Here is a 14,025-nt window from a genome sequence, read left to right on the forward strand (position 1 = left end):
AAACAAGATGCCCACAAGCAAAGCCTCCCCCCCGTTTCTCAAACTGCTGAATTGTAATTTTATTGTAATTTTGTATGTAATTTTAATTGTAATTTTGTATGTAATTTTAATTGTAATTTTGTATGTAATTTTAATTGTAATTTTGTATGTAATTTTATTGTAATTTTGTATGTAATTTTAATTGTAATTTTGTATGTAATTTTAATTGTAATTTTGTATGTAATTTTAATTGTAATTTTATTGTAATTTTGTATGTAATTTTAATTGTAATTTTAATATGACAGAAACAGAATATTATCTATATTTAACCTGTTGTTTTAAATAAATCAAACATTTTTTCTTTAGGCCTGCTATTACCTACTTACTGGATTACACCAAGCACACATAATGCCTGAAAGAAAATATGCACTTCTCTACTTAAGTCAAGCTTCTGAGCTTTCATATAGGATCCTGGATTATATATTGATAGATTAATGAAATGTGCCATAATTTGATCCAATTCTGAATTAAGAATTAATCCCACCTTCAAACGCCCCAGAAGAATTTGAATCTCCTAGGTGTATTTTCTACCGATATACACTCACTTGAACTTTCCCAGCCATGAGTCCGCTATGAGTGCTCCAAGGATAGGCGTTAGATAGCAGAGAGCAACGAATGTATGGTAAATAGCAGTAGATAGATTATCATCCCAGTGGAGAAAAAACTTGAAATAGAGGACAAGCACAGCTAAAAAAAGGAAAGAAAATAATATGGGTCATTAATGGGGAAAATAGTGAGCAGCTATTTAGAATATAAATTTAGAATATAATTTAGAATATAAATTTTTAAAGTCACCTCGCATTCCATAGTAGGAGAATCTTTCACAGAATTCATTGATCACTATGAAGAAGATACTAAGCGGGTAGCCAAAGCAACCGGCCTGAAGTAAGACAAAAGCAACAACAGAATTAACAGTAATGTTTATAAAAGTATACAACTGTTTTACCACATTTACTAATACTTCATGTTTATTGGAATGCACTATGTGCCGATGTACAGCCTCCAACAGGATAGCTAAGTACTACAAACAAATTCATTAGATAAATCCACTAACACCATTAAAACCCCTAATAAATCCTAGTTTAACTCTGGACTATACTCTGATTAGAGAATACAGTGATCCCTCGATTATCGCGAGGGTTCCGTTCCAAGACCCCTCGCGATAATCGATTTTTCGCGATGTAGGGTTGCGAAAGTAAAAACACCATCTGCGCATGCGCGCCCTTTTTTCATGGCCGCGCATGCGCAGATGGTGGAGTTTGCGTGGGCGGTGGGGAAGACCCAGGGAAGGTTCCTTCGGCTGCCCAGCAGCTGATCTGCTCGGCAGCGCAGCAGCAGCGAGCAGACAAAGATCGGGGTTTCCCCTTTGCGTGGGCGGCGGGGAAACCCCGATCTTCGTCTGCTCGCTGCTGCTGCGGCCGCCCAGCAGCTGATCTGCTCGGCAGCACAGCAGCAGTGAGCAGACGAACATCGGGGTTTCCCCGCCGCCCACGCAAAGGGGAAACCCCGATCTTCGCCTGCTCGCTGCTGCTGCGCTGCCGAGCAGATCAGCTGCTCGGCGGCCGAAGGAACCTTCCCTGGTCTTCCTCGCTGATGCCCCCGCTCGCCCGCCCGCCCGCCCGCCGCCCGCCCGCCGCCCGCCAGCAAGAGGGGGAGAGATAGAGAAAGAGAGAGAAGGAAAGAAAGAGATGAGAGAGGGAGGAAGAGAGTGTGAGAGGAAAAAGCAAGAGAGAGAAAGAAAGATGAGAAAGGACGGAAGAGAGTGACGTCATCGGGTGGGGAAAATCGCGATATAGCGTTTTGCGAAGAACAAGATCGCGAAAATCGAGGGATCACTGTATAATTTTTGCTATATTTAATTAAAATTCAAACATGTATTTTAACTATAGACTAACCATAATAAGCAATCAGAAAAAGATTTGTAACACTTTGATGTAATCTCTCTCTTTTCCTTTTCAAAATATTAGTAAAACAAGTCAATAAATATATACAGATAGTCCTCAACTTACAACCATAATTAAGACAAAATTTATGTTGTTGAAGGAAACATTTGTTAAGTGAGTTTTGTTCCATTTTGCCTCTTTTCTTTCCATTCATTGCAGTTGTTAAGTTAGTAACACAGTTATTAAGTAAATTTGGCAAAAGATGATCACATAAATCCAGGACACTACAATGGTCATAAATATGATGCAGTTCCCAAGCATCTAAATTTTGATCATGTGACCATTGAGATGCTGCAACCGTCATGTGAAAAATGGTCAAAAGTCGGTGCCGTTATAACAGTCACTAAATGAACTCTTGTAAGTCGAAGACTGCCTGTAAAGGCTACATTCAACGAAATTAGGTTAACATAACCTTACAGTGGTTCTCATCCTTTCTAATGCCATGACCTCTTAATACAGTTCCTCATGTTGTGGTGTCCCCCAACCATAAGTCTAGCGCCAATTCTCCCAACAGAGCTTTAAGCTGATTGGCAGGAAGGTCAGAGGGACACCCCCACTGTAAATGCCTGATTGGTCGGATTGTTAAAATATGTTCCAAGGAGCCAGAATAGAAGCTTTAGTTACTAACACCATAGGAAATATGTCTTTTCCCATGGTCTTAGGCGACCCCCGTGAAACGGGAGTCCTACCCCCAGGTTGAGAACCTCTATAATATAAGCAAAGATCAAAATCAGCCCTGAATTCTGCACTAGAAGCTGTCAAGAAATTATAGAATGAAAATAATGTGTTCTTAGAAAAAAAAGGAGAAAAAGAGTAGGAAGGAAGGAAAATTCCATGTTTTTCAAACACTTACCCTACGTTTTCCTTTACTTTCCTCTGTTTGGAAAACAAAAACAAAAATGAAAAATAATAGTCAGTACAGTACAACAGTAGAACAATCATTTCTTACTGCGAGGATGGAATTTTAGGTATATTTCTTAATACAGGCATTACATCAGCAATATTTAAAGGTGATCCTCTATTACATATCTATAAATTATAAATTTAAATAGGAATACTGTAACATGAAAGATCTATGGAAAAACTGAAAGATAATCATACTTTAGTCACATTTCCAAGCCACAGTGTTGAAAAAAGCCTATCCTTAGAAAATGCAAAGCTGATTTCTTTACGTATATTATCCCTTCCCAATTACCACCTGTTCTGGATAAGTAATTATACAATATATTAGGGGAGCACCAATTTGGTGAAGACCTCTGCTTGCAAATGTTCCTACACATCTCTGACTACCATAAGCTTTGTTTTCCTGGAGGACTAATATCTGAGCAGTGCCAGAGCCTAGAAATTATTACATTATACATTGATACCTCATCTTACGAACTTAATTGGTTCTGGGACAAGGTTTGTAAGGTGAAAAGTTTGTAAGACGAAACAATGTTTCCCATAGAAATCACTGGAAAAGCGATTAATGTGTGCAAGCCCAAAACTCACCCCTTTTGCCAGACGAAGCACCCATTTTTGCACTGTTGGGATTCCCCTGAGCCTCCCCTCCATGGGAAACCCCACCTCTGGACTTCCGTATTTTTGTGATGCTGCAGGGGAATCCCAGCAGGGAATCCCAGCAGTGCAAAAATGTGTGGTTTGCTGGCAACAGAAGTCCAGAGGTGGGGTTTCCCAGCGAGGGGAGCCTCAGCAAAATTGCAGTATCGCAAAAACACGGAAGTCCTCAAAACCCCACCTCCGGACTTCTGTGTTTTTGTGATGCTGCGATTTTGCTGAGGCTCCCCTCGCTGGGAAACCCCACCTCCGGACTTCCGTTGCCAGCGAAGCGCCGGGTTTTGTGTTGCTGAGATTCCCCTGCAGCATCACAAAAATGCGGAAGTCCGGAGGTGGTGTTTCCCATGGAGGGGAGCCTCAGGGGAATCCCAGCAGCGCAAAAACGGGTGCTTCGCTGGCAACAGAAGTCCAGAGGTACCCCAATGGTGGCGGGTTGGGTTTGTAAGGTGAAAATAGTTTGGAAGAAGAGGCAAAAAAATCTGCAAACCCCGAGCTTGTATCTCGAAAAGTTTGTATGACGAGGGGTTTGTAAGACGAGGTATCACTGTATATGACTTCAGAATTTTAAAAGTTGGGACAATGGCAGAATTCACGTCAGCATTCCTTGAGATACCTTTGCCCCCTGCTATACTATCTTGAAGATAAAACCTAAGCACAAGGAGTACTTTAGAACACTGATTTATGGGATAAGCATATCTATAGTTATTACAGGTCTATTTGTGATCATTCTAATAGCAAAAGGCTCATAGTTCACAATGTATGAAAATATAAGAGTGCTGTTAGCTACTGTTAAGGATCAAACTGCACTATGCTCCAAACACAAGAAATCAATTGTCAGAAGTTATACAACTAAGTCCTTAGTGGAAACCCATTGCAAAAGATTGGCTAAAATGTGGGTCTCTTGTCTCATACCTCCTAGAGACCAATAAGAGCACATAGAGTTAGCCTCCTCTAGGTCCCGTTGACTAAGCCAGTGTTTTTCAACCAATGTGCCATGGCACACTAGTGTGCCATGAGACAAGGTGAGGTGTGCCTTGGGGAAATTAAACATGGGTCACCAAACTACAACCTACGTGCCAGATACAGCCCGCGGAGGCCATTTATCTGGCCCGCCGCCAGCTGCCTCCATCCGAACATAAACATTCTCCTCACAATCCCTCCAGCTAGAGTGGAGGCACAGGGAATGCTCACTGACCAATCACCTTCTAGGATTCATCCCGACTACTAGCGATGAACCAATAGCAGGCTGCCTCTCATCCACACCCAGGAAGGTCCCCCTCGGGCTGCTGCGCACTTGTCATTGTGTGGCCGCGGCGAGTAGTTGAAGCTGCTACTCCTCTCCATGGTCCCGATTTCTAATTCTGGTCAGGACTGGAGGTAAATGTTGCCACCACTAGATGAAGCCTCAGCCTCAGCTGGTTATGTCTATCCTGATGGTGTATATAGATATTTGAACATTTTCTTTTTATAAGAGGCCCCCGCAGAGGGTGATATACAATGCATCACAATGTTATCTATATTGTATATGGCCTCCTAAAGGGTCATCTTCTTAAAGAGCTCAAATCTCTATATACACCATCAAAACAGATGGCGAGACTGTGACTTTCTACCATTCCTGCCAGGATCTCCCTTTTGTGTTCATTGAAACAGGCCCAGGTTTCACACTGAGTATAAATACATTTAGAAACTATATTATTAACTATATGTATAATATGTACTGTGTTAGAGTGTCATTTTGATTGGTGGTGTGTCCCAAGACTTTGTAAATGTACAAAATGTGCTGCGGCTCAAAAAAGGTTGAAAATCACTGGACTAAGCAAGGCAGGTTGGTGGGGCCGCAAGGGAGGGCCTTCTCTGTTGCCGCCCCGGCTCTATGGAATCAGCTCCCCACCCGAGATCTGTACTGCTCTCACCATGCTGGCCTTCCGTAAGGCCATGAAGACCTGGCTTTGCCAGCAGGCCTGGGGGCCATGAATTAACAACTATCATGGCCAAATTGTATGAATGGAATGCATGTGCATTGACTGGTTAGCTTAAATATGTTTTAATTAGGTTTTATAGTTTAGATTTATATTTGACTTCTTTTTATTGTTTTATGTTTATATTGTTATAAGCCGCCTTGAGTCCTTTGGGATTGGACAGCATAGAAGTCAAATAAATGGATGGATGGATGGATGGATGGATGGATGGATGGATGGATAGATAGATAGATAGATAGATAGATAGATAGATAGATAGATAGATAGATAGATAGATAAAATCAACTTTCTTTCATTTTTTACTTCTGCTGGGTGGGGTCATCCAGTGGTTTGGAGTGAAGCATAAATATGCTAATAATGCCCCGCTTTATATCTCCATCCCAGGTCACCTGAGCAACGTTGTAGATATTTATTAATTAGATTATTCATTAGATTTTCTATGCCGCCCTTCTCCTGAGATTCAGGGCAGCTCACAACAAATAAATACAAAACATGTAAGATATCCTGTGGCAGTGCTTGGAGGCTCTAGGGATCAGGATGGACTGCTATGGGCTTCAACCCATGCAGGACTGAATGGGTCTGGGTATCAGGAATCTCTGGTGACAAGGTTCTCCCCTCTTTTGGTCCCGGATGGAATGGCTCTGGTGCAGATGAGCCCTGTGTATAATTTGCGAGTCTTTCTGGACTTGTAGCTCCTGCTAGAAGAGCATTTTGAGCAGCCACTGCTAGTAAGGCCTTTGAACACTTTCAGGTTGTGCACAAGTTGCACCATTCCTGAATCAGGAGGCTTTACTCATGGTCACTCATATCCTTGTGACCTCGTTTTGTTTATTGCAATGCATTCTACCTGGGATTGCCCTTGAAACATTCAGAAACTTTTAATCTGTGCAAAATGAATCTGTAAGGGTAGCAAATAGTGTCAAATATTTTTCACGTATAATACCATTACTACAAGAGACACAATGGTTGCCTGTGTATTTCCTGGTGCAATTCAAGGTATTGGTTTGTTACCTCTAAAGCCTTTCATGATTTGGGATCCTAACACTTAAAGACCATATTTTCCCAGTGGTTTCTACCCATCCATTCTATCAGGCAGGTTGGGCATAAGAATCCCATCAGCTAAGGAATTTTGACTGGCAGTGACTCAAAGATGTGCCTTCTTTTCTAGCCCATCCCCTAGAGCACTTTCCTTCAGAGTTGAGGATGACCCAACCTTCTAGGCTTTTGAGGCCTTGAATAAGGCCTTGAAGACTTGGCTTTGTGCCTGGGCATGGATGTGAAGGATTCAGGTTTCCTGGCTATATTGACATATATGATCGGTGAAGGGTTGCAAAAAATCACTGTTGGCGTGACTTATTTTGTGGGTGTGGCTGTGACCAGGTAGGAGTGGCTTGGTGATCATGTGATTGGGGGGTGGCTTAAAGATCATGTGACTGGCTTAAAGATGGCCAACTTGGCATCACTCACATCAAGGGTTTGGCTTAGGGTTATGGTGCCTGGCCTCTCCTCGCCTCAAAGAGATGCAATTTCCCTATCTATTAACTATTACTGAACATCCAAAATATACTATTTAATTCTATGTATATATGCTATACACACACAGTTCTTCTAAAATTATACACATTCAACCTCATTTTCTGCAATAGGAAAAACATACCCACAGCCCAGAAGGGAAAAAAACTTTTCTACCGGTTCTGCGTGCCTAACCAAAATTTTTCTACTAGTTCTGCGTACTTGACCGTACCCGTAGGAACCCATCACTTTATATGATGATATTTTTCCCTCTGCTGCCATATATAATTTGAACTATATTGTAATTGTATTGTATGATTTTATGCCATGTAAAGTCACTTGTTGAGATGGGCAGCTATAGAAATTTAATAAAAAAATACCGTTCTGTGCACCCTTCAGCATATGAAAAGGTCCACTTTTGCAAGCCACTGTCAATGGTCAAACACAAGAGTGATTACCATGTGGTTAAGAGACAATTAAACACTTTTTGTTATCTATAACTTTAAACCAACTCATTATTTTACAATAAGAACTAAAATATAAAACCAGCTAGTATCTTTCAAAAAGGGGGAAGCTGAGTGCTTATTTATTTATTTTATTTTATTTAATATTTTATTTTATTTTATTTTAATTTAATGTAATTGTTTGTTTGTTTATTTATTTATTTATTGGATTTGTATGCTGCCCCTCTCCGTAGACTCGGGGCGGCTAACAACAGTAATAAAAAACAGCATTTAAATCCAATAGTAAAACAACTAAAAAACCCTTATTGTAAAACCAAACATACATCTCCAACTTTACTATAATTTTCAAGCTTTCTTTGATCTTCTTTTGATAAATGGAAGCATTAGTATCTGAATGTGCATGATTTGTAAAGTATGATGGGCAGAACTGATGCAAGAAATTTGAAAACAATTTAATGGTAAAGGGGATAATTTCAGCACAAATGGGAATAACGAGCTGACAAATTAAAAACAGTAAATTCTGCATGATGAACTCTTATTGGGCACCAGAACTGAAAACATTATAGAGTAGCCATAAGGTGGTTTAAAAATAGTAATAATGGAAGTCTTGAACCCACAATCAAAGTTCCTTTATATCAACTTAATATCAGGCATGATATGTACGAAATGAAAACGCTTCAATCGTAAGCTCTCAACTACCATATCTGCTTGACTTTGGGGACCCTTCCTTACCTGTGCCATTATTTCTAATATAGATTTCTACCTAACTACATCTATCTTAGAGATTATAGGAGGGGAAAGGAGGGAGAGAGAGAGAGATCTCCTCTCAGCTAGAGTTATGAATTGGCATCTGTACAAGGGAGTTACATGCTTTGTCATGTACCAAGTCAAACTAACTAAGCACTTGCTCTATGCTGTAGAGGAAAAGGCTTTGCCCTTGGAAAGACTGCAGGTGAAAATGAGCAAGAGGTTTTCTTAAAAGAGGGCAGGAATTTAGTCAACCTCCGATAAAGAAAATATTCAATTATTTTTTATCTTAGCATTATGTGTGTTTAAGTCCTTTATATGTTTTCTGATATTGTTTTCTGCAAACTCAGGCCTTGCATACTTTATATGAATCTTTTTTGTAGTAAAGTTTGATTCTACTCATCCCTTGTGAAATTGGTCTACCTGCCCATTAGCACAAGAGGAGGACAGACCAATTTGCTTAGCCAAACACATTAGTGCTACAGAGCCAGAAGGTGGTGCTATAAAATGTATTTCCTTTTTATTAATTATTTCCCTTTCATTTGCCAGCAAGCAATTTAGAATGAAGCTTTCTTCTCTCACACACAAGTAGTCCTCAACTTACGACCACAATTGAGCCCAAAATGACTAAGCGAAACATTTAAGTGAATTTTGCTCCATTTTATGACCTTGCCTTAGTCGTTAAGTGAATCACTGCAGTTGTTCAGTTAGTAACATGGTTGTTAATTGAATCTGGCTTCTCCATTGACTTTGCTTGTCAGAAGGTTACAAAAGGTTATCACAGAAAGCTCTGCGCATGTGCAGAGTGTTAAAAACAAGAAAATGGCGATGTCCAGGTGGATGGGCGGAGCCTTGCGCTGCCACTGCTACTGGTTCTCCAAACCACTGGCAGCCGCTGCTATCGGTGCGCCCAAACTGGTAGCATTTCACCCCTGGGCTGGAGTAATAACCTCCAGAGGATTTTTGAGGAAGGGAATGTAGTACCTCTAGCTTTACACTTTTTCTCACTGAATTTTAGGCAGATTAATTTAAGGAACCCAGGATTTAATTAATGGAGTTGGTTCCATAGAGCCGGGGCAGCAACCAAAAAGACACTGCCCCGTGGTCCTGCCAACCTACATTGTTTAGTCAACGGGACCTGGAGGAGGCCGATTCTGTGCGATATAATAGGCCTCTGGGAGGTATGTGGCAGAAGATGGCCCTGTAAATAGGCAGGCCCCAAGGCATGTAATAGGTGATAACCTATAACCAATAACTTAATGCACATTTATAGGTGATAACCTATAACCAATAACTTAATGCACATTTAAAGGTGATAACCTATAACCAATAACTTATTGCACATTTATAGGTGATAACCTATAACCAATAACTTAATGCACATTTATAGGTGATAACCTATAGCCATAACTTAATGCACATTTATAGGTGATAACCTATAACCAATAATTTAATGCACATTTATAGGTGATAACCTATAACCAATAACTTAATGCACATTTATAGGTGATAACCTATAACCAATAACTTAATGCAAATTAACTTACAAGCTGACATATAAAAAACAGTGATATCTAGGGTAGATCTCTTTTATGTATAAGACTTGTGGCAGACTCCAAAACATTTGGGATTTTTGGTATGATTGGCCAGGATTAAGGTACAGAGCCTCAATCTCATATCAATCAGGTGGATCAAGTCCATTTTATAATGAGAAGGTACTGTGGAAAGAGAAAGGGGAAAACATTACCTCCAGCACCCCTAGCTTAGTTAAGGATATTCAGATTCAGCTAGCCTTGTAGAAAACTTAGCCAGCTTATTTAAACTGCTTTAGTTTCTGGAACCTAGTTTCCATAAGAACATTATGGGTTCCTTAGGTCAGTGTTTCCCAACCTTGGCCACTTGAAGATATTTGGACTTCAACTCCCAGAATTCCCCAGCCAGCAAATGCTGGCTGGGGAATTCTGGGAGTTGAAGTCCAGATATCTTCAAGTAGCCAAGATTGGGAAACACTGCCTTAGGTGACTATATAAAAATTATAGCAAATTCACCTGAACAGCACCAATTTTCTGACACTAGACATTTGCCTCATGATCCTGGATTCTATTAAAGCAGGCTTTCTGGTTAGTTTGTAGCTAGGTACTTCACAAACACAGAATACTGGTTTCGGAAAGGCTAGGAGAGGCCGATTGCTTTCTCAGTAAATGTAATGTCAATTTGGCACGGTTTTTATCTTGGCACTGTACAGGTTGCACACTGGAGATTTAAAGATAAGGTTTATGCATGCCCAGCGTCATTTAAAAGCCTAACAATTAGCTAACCTTGTTGATGAAACTCCCCCCCCCCTCCTGTCTTCTATTATCTAGTTGCTTAGTAAGCGAGACCAAGAGAAAGGCATTTAAAGTAATTGCACCAAGTCTTCTGATGAAACTCAGTTCAATAGTCCAGTCCTTATTGGGGAGCAATAGCCATAAACAGCACAAAGATAAACAGCACAAAGCTTCTGGCACTTTCCACAAAAGTGGGTGCATATATAGGCGGTCCTTGTCTTACAACAGCTCACTTAGTGACCATTCAAAGTTACAACGGCACTGAAGAAAATGAGAGTTTTATCATGCTTATCCCCATCGCAGCATCCCAGTGGTCACGCGATTTACATTAGCCCGCTCCACAACTGACTCACATTTATGACAGTTGCAACCTTTTGACAAAAAAAAGTCAAGGGGGAATGCCAGAATCCCTTCACCCCCACCTTAATACTAATTTAAACAACTGCAGTGATTTTCCCTTAACAAATGTGGCAGGGAAACTCATAAAACGAGGCAAAGCTCGCTTAAATTTTGTCCCTTAACAAAGGTGGCAGGAAAAGTCGTAAAGCGAGGCAAGGCTCGCTTCAATCTCCTCACGTCAGCGGCATCTATATTCGGCTCAAGCGTGGTCGTAAGTCGAGGACTCCCCGGTATAAATGCGATACATCTGCTCCGCCCAAGCTGTTAAAGAGCCACAAAAGCCTCTTGGAGAGGCGAGTTCTTGGATTCCAAGCGCAGAGCGTCGCCTCACCTTTTGCAAGTTTATTTCGTCAGAGACGGTTTCCTCCTCCGACCCCGACCCTTCCCCCCCCAGGTCGAGGGTCAGGTGGCCCCCCCTACACCCCCCCCGCTGAGCGGGCGCCTCTCCCCAAAAAAGGGCGGGAGTGGAGCGCCTGAGAGTTTCACCTCACGGGCGCGCACGAGCGAGGAAACTGGCGGTACAGATTAAGACGCACCTCGACGCCCCCAGTTTTTAGCCTCGCGCGCCGGGGTGCGAGCGACGCGTCCCGCCCAGAAAAAATACCGGGCTCATTCATTAATGAAGCCGCGGTTGACTGAACCTCGGGTAACTGGGTCAAGAGAATCCAGCCGGGGGCGAGAGAGAACCAAGGCGGTTTTGGGGAACGTCAGGACGTCGAAGAGAGCAGCCGGCCTCTTTCCAAACGCGGCTGGCCTTTGGCGACGGAGTTTTCTCGGACTCTGCCGCGACGGCCGTCGGCGGACCACCTTCTCCAGCTCTTCGCAGCCGGCTGTTGCCCGCCAACTCCAGCCAATCCCGCCCCGCCCTTTTCGCTCCTCGAAGCACCTGGGGCGGCCCGCGAGCGCTGGCGGGTCTCGCTCCCTTTGCTCGGCGGGCTGGCGGGCGCTCGTCGCTGTGTGAGGAGTCGCCTTGAGCGCGCGTGGAGGGGGGGGAGGGGATTTAGAAGGAGGCGGCCGCCCTTAATTTCCTTATTTGAGGGGAACGGGATGTTTCTTAAGCTGCTGCTGCTTCTCAAGAGGCAACTGGTTTTCTTTGAGGACATTTCGCTTCTCATCCGGGAAGCCTCTTCAAAGCTCAACAGCTTGAAGAAGTTTCTCGGATGAGAAGCGAAACGTCTTCAGAGAAACCCCCAGAAAATCCAGTTGCCTCTTGAGAAGACAGATAGATAGATAGATAGATAGATAGATAGATAGATAGATAGATAGATAGATAGATAGATAGGGAAGGGAAAGAAAGAAAGAAGCAAGCAAGCAAGCTTTGGGACAACCAGGATTCTGGATGACTGAAGAATCTCCACAGACTTTTTCTTCAGCAGGGCCAGGGAATATTTCTTTTCCTTTTGCCGCCCGCGGTTGGCCGCTCTTGTCGCGCTCCCTGGTGCTCCCGCTTTATGGAGAATACACAAACCATCATCCCCCGCTCCCCGTGACCTACGTTTCAGGAGGAGGGAGAGAGGTAACGTCGGAATTAAAAAAAATAAAAACCGAGGAACCGCCCAGCTTCCTCAACCCCGCAGTTGTCTCCTCGGGAGTAAACGTTCTATGGGGCTTCCCCGCCAGAGAAGCGGATGGAGCGCAATTGCAGCCTAAGGGCGCAGAAGTACTCCCGAGGTGCCTTAAAAGCCAAGAGGCGCCTCACGACGGAATTAACAGTGAGGGGAGACGCCTGAACGCGGGAAGCAACCGGCGGGCTGCCGCCCCATTTGCTTGATCAAGACCGGGAGACTTGGCTCCTTTGGGAGACCCCCCACGCGGGCCGCTGCGCAAACCCCTTTCCTTTCCCGTCCGTACGTACCCATTTGGGCCGCCCTTGGTGCTGCTCTCGGCGGTCCTACTTGGGGCAGATGCTGAGGTGGAAAGGGACGGAGGTGAAGGAGGTCGGTTTCTTTAAAGCCTCTGCCTTTGGCCGGACTCCAAGTCCTACCCCCTTTACCTGGCCAAGAAAGTGGGGAAGGAGGTAGGCGTCGGGCAGGGACGAACTGGGTCCACCGCCCTCACTCCCGAGAGCGAAAAAACACCCGGGAGAAAAAGGCAAACCGCTTTCCTCCATGGCTCCGGGAGGAATTTATAGGGCAGGGAGTGGGAGGAAAAGGCCGGCTCCTTAATTTGGCCCATTAATAAGCAATCGATAAACGCCGCTGCTGCTTTTATCCCCTGGTCCTCCTGTGCCTTTATCTGTATCGTGATGGGACAGAAATCTAACAGGTGCTACTTCTGTCTCTAATGATGATGATGATGATAATAACAACAATATGCTCAAAAAAATAAAGAGAACACTTAAACAACAATATAACTCCAAGTAAATCAAACTTCTGTGAAATCAAACTGTCCACTTAGGAAGCAACACTGATTGACAATCAATTTCACATGTTGTCAGCACACTCAACTTCCTACAGAACAAATTATTCAAAATGAATATTTCATTCATTCAGATCTAGGATGTGTTCTTTGAGTGTTCCCTTTATTTTTTTGAGCAGTGTATAACAACAACAACAACAACAACAACAACAACAGAGTTGGAAGGTCTTCTAGTCCAACCCCTATTTGGGCAGGAAACTCTACACTACTTCAAACAAATGGTCATCCAACATCATCTTAAAAACTTCCAGTGTTGGAGCATTCAGAACTTATGGAGGCAAGTTGTTCCACTGATCAATTGTTCTTAACTGTCAGGAATTTTCTCCTTAGTTCTAAGTTGCTTCTCTCCTTATTTAGTTTCTACCCATTGTTTCTTGGTCTAACCTCAGGTGCTTTGGAGAACACCTTGACTCCCTCTTCTTTGTGGCAACCCCTAATATTGGAATACTGCTATTATGTCTCCCCTAGTCCCTCTTTTCCTTAAACTAGACATACCCAATTCCTGCAACCGTTCTTCATATATTTTAGCCTCCAGTCCCCTAATCATCTTTGTTGCTCTTTTCTTTCTAGAGTCTCAACATCCTTTTTACATTGTGGTAACCATACATTTGTTTACATTTGTTGCTCAAGAGGCACCTGT

At 42.8% G+C, this 14,025-nt stretch overlaps 1 protein-coding gene across 3 annotated transcripts in view; it reads right to left on the bottom strand.

The window, feature by feature from the left end:
* SLC15A1 (solute carrier family 15 member 1) overlaps positions 1–13,173 on the bottom strand; it is a 47,001-nt gene extending 33,828 nt beyond the window's left edge. The window contains exons 1-4 of one of the 3 annotated variants that reach the window (XM_070751196.1): positions 12,823–13,173; positions 2,836–2,858; positions 835–919; positions 585–726 (exon numbers count right to left, since the gene is read on the bottom strand). In XM_070751196.1, coding sequence (XP_070607297.1) covers positions 585–726; positions 835–919; positions 2,836–2,858; positions 12,823–12,826 — 254 coding nt within the window. In that variant the 5' untranslated portion in view covers positions 12,827–13,173. Of the gene's footprint in view, positions 1–584; positions 727–834; positions 920–2,835; positions 2,859–11,298; positions 11,866–12,822 lie in introns of those variants that run through there. The other 2 variants (XM_070751197.1, XM_070751198.1) reach the window with 2 other exon arrangements.
* Positions 13,174–14,025: the final 852 nt, after the last annotated feature.

Source organism: Erythrolamprus reginae, chromosome 4, assembly GCF_031021105.1.
Source record: "Erythrolamprus reginae isolate rEryReg1 chromosome 4, rEryReg1.hap1, whole genome shotgun sequence".
Classification (NCBI taxonomy): domain Eukaryota; kingdom Metazoa; phylum Chordata; class Lepidosauria; order Squamata; family Dipsadidae; genus Erythrolamprus; species Erythrolamprus reginae.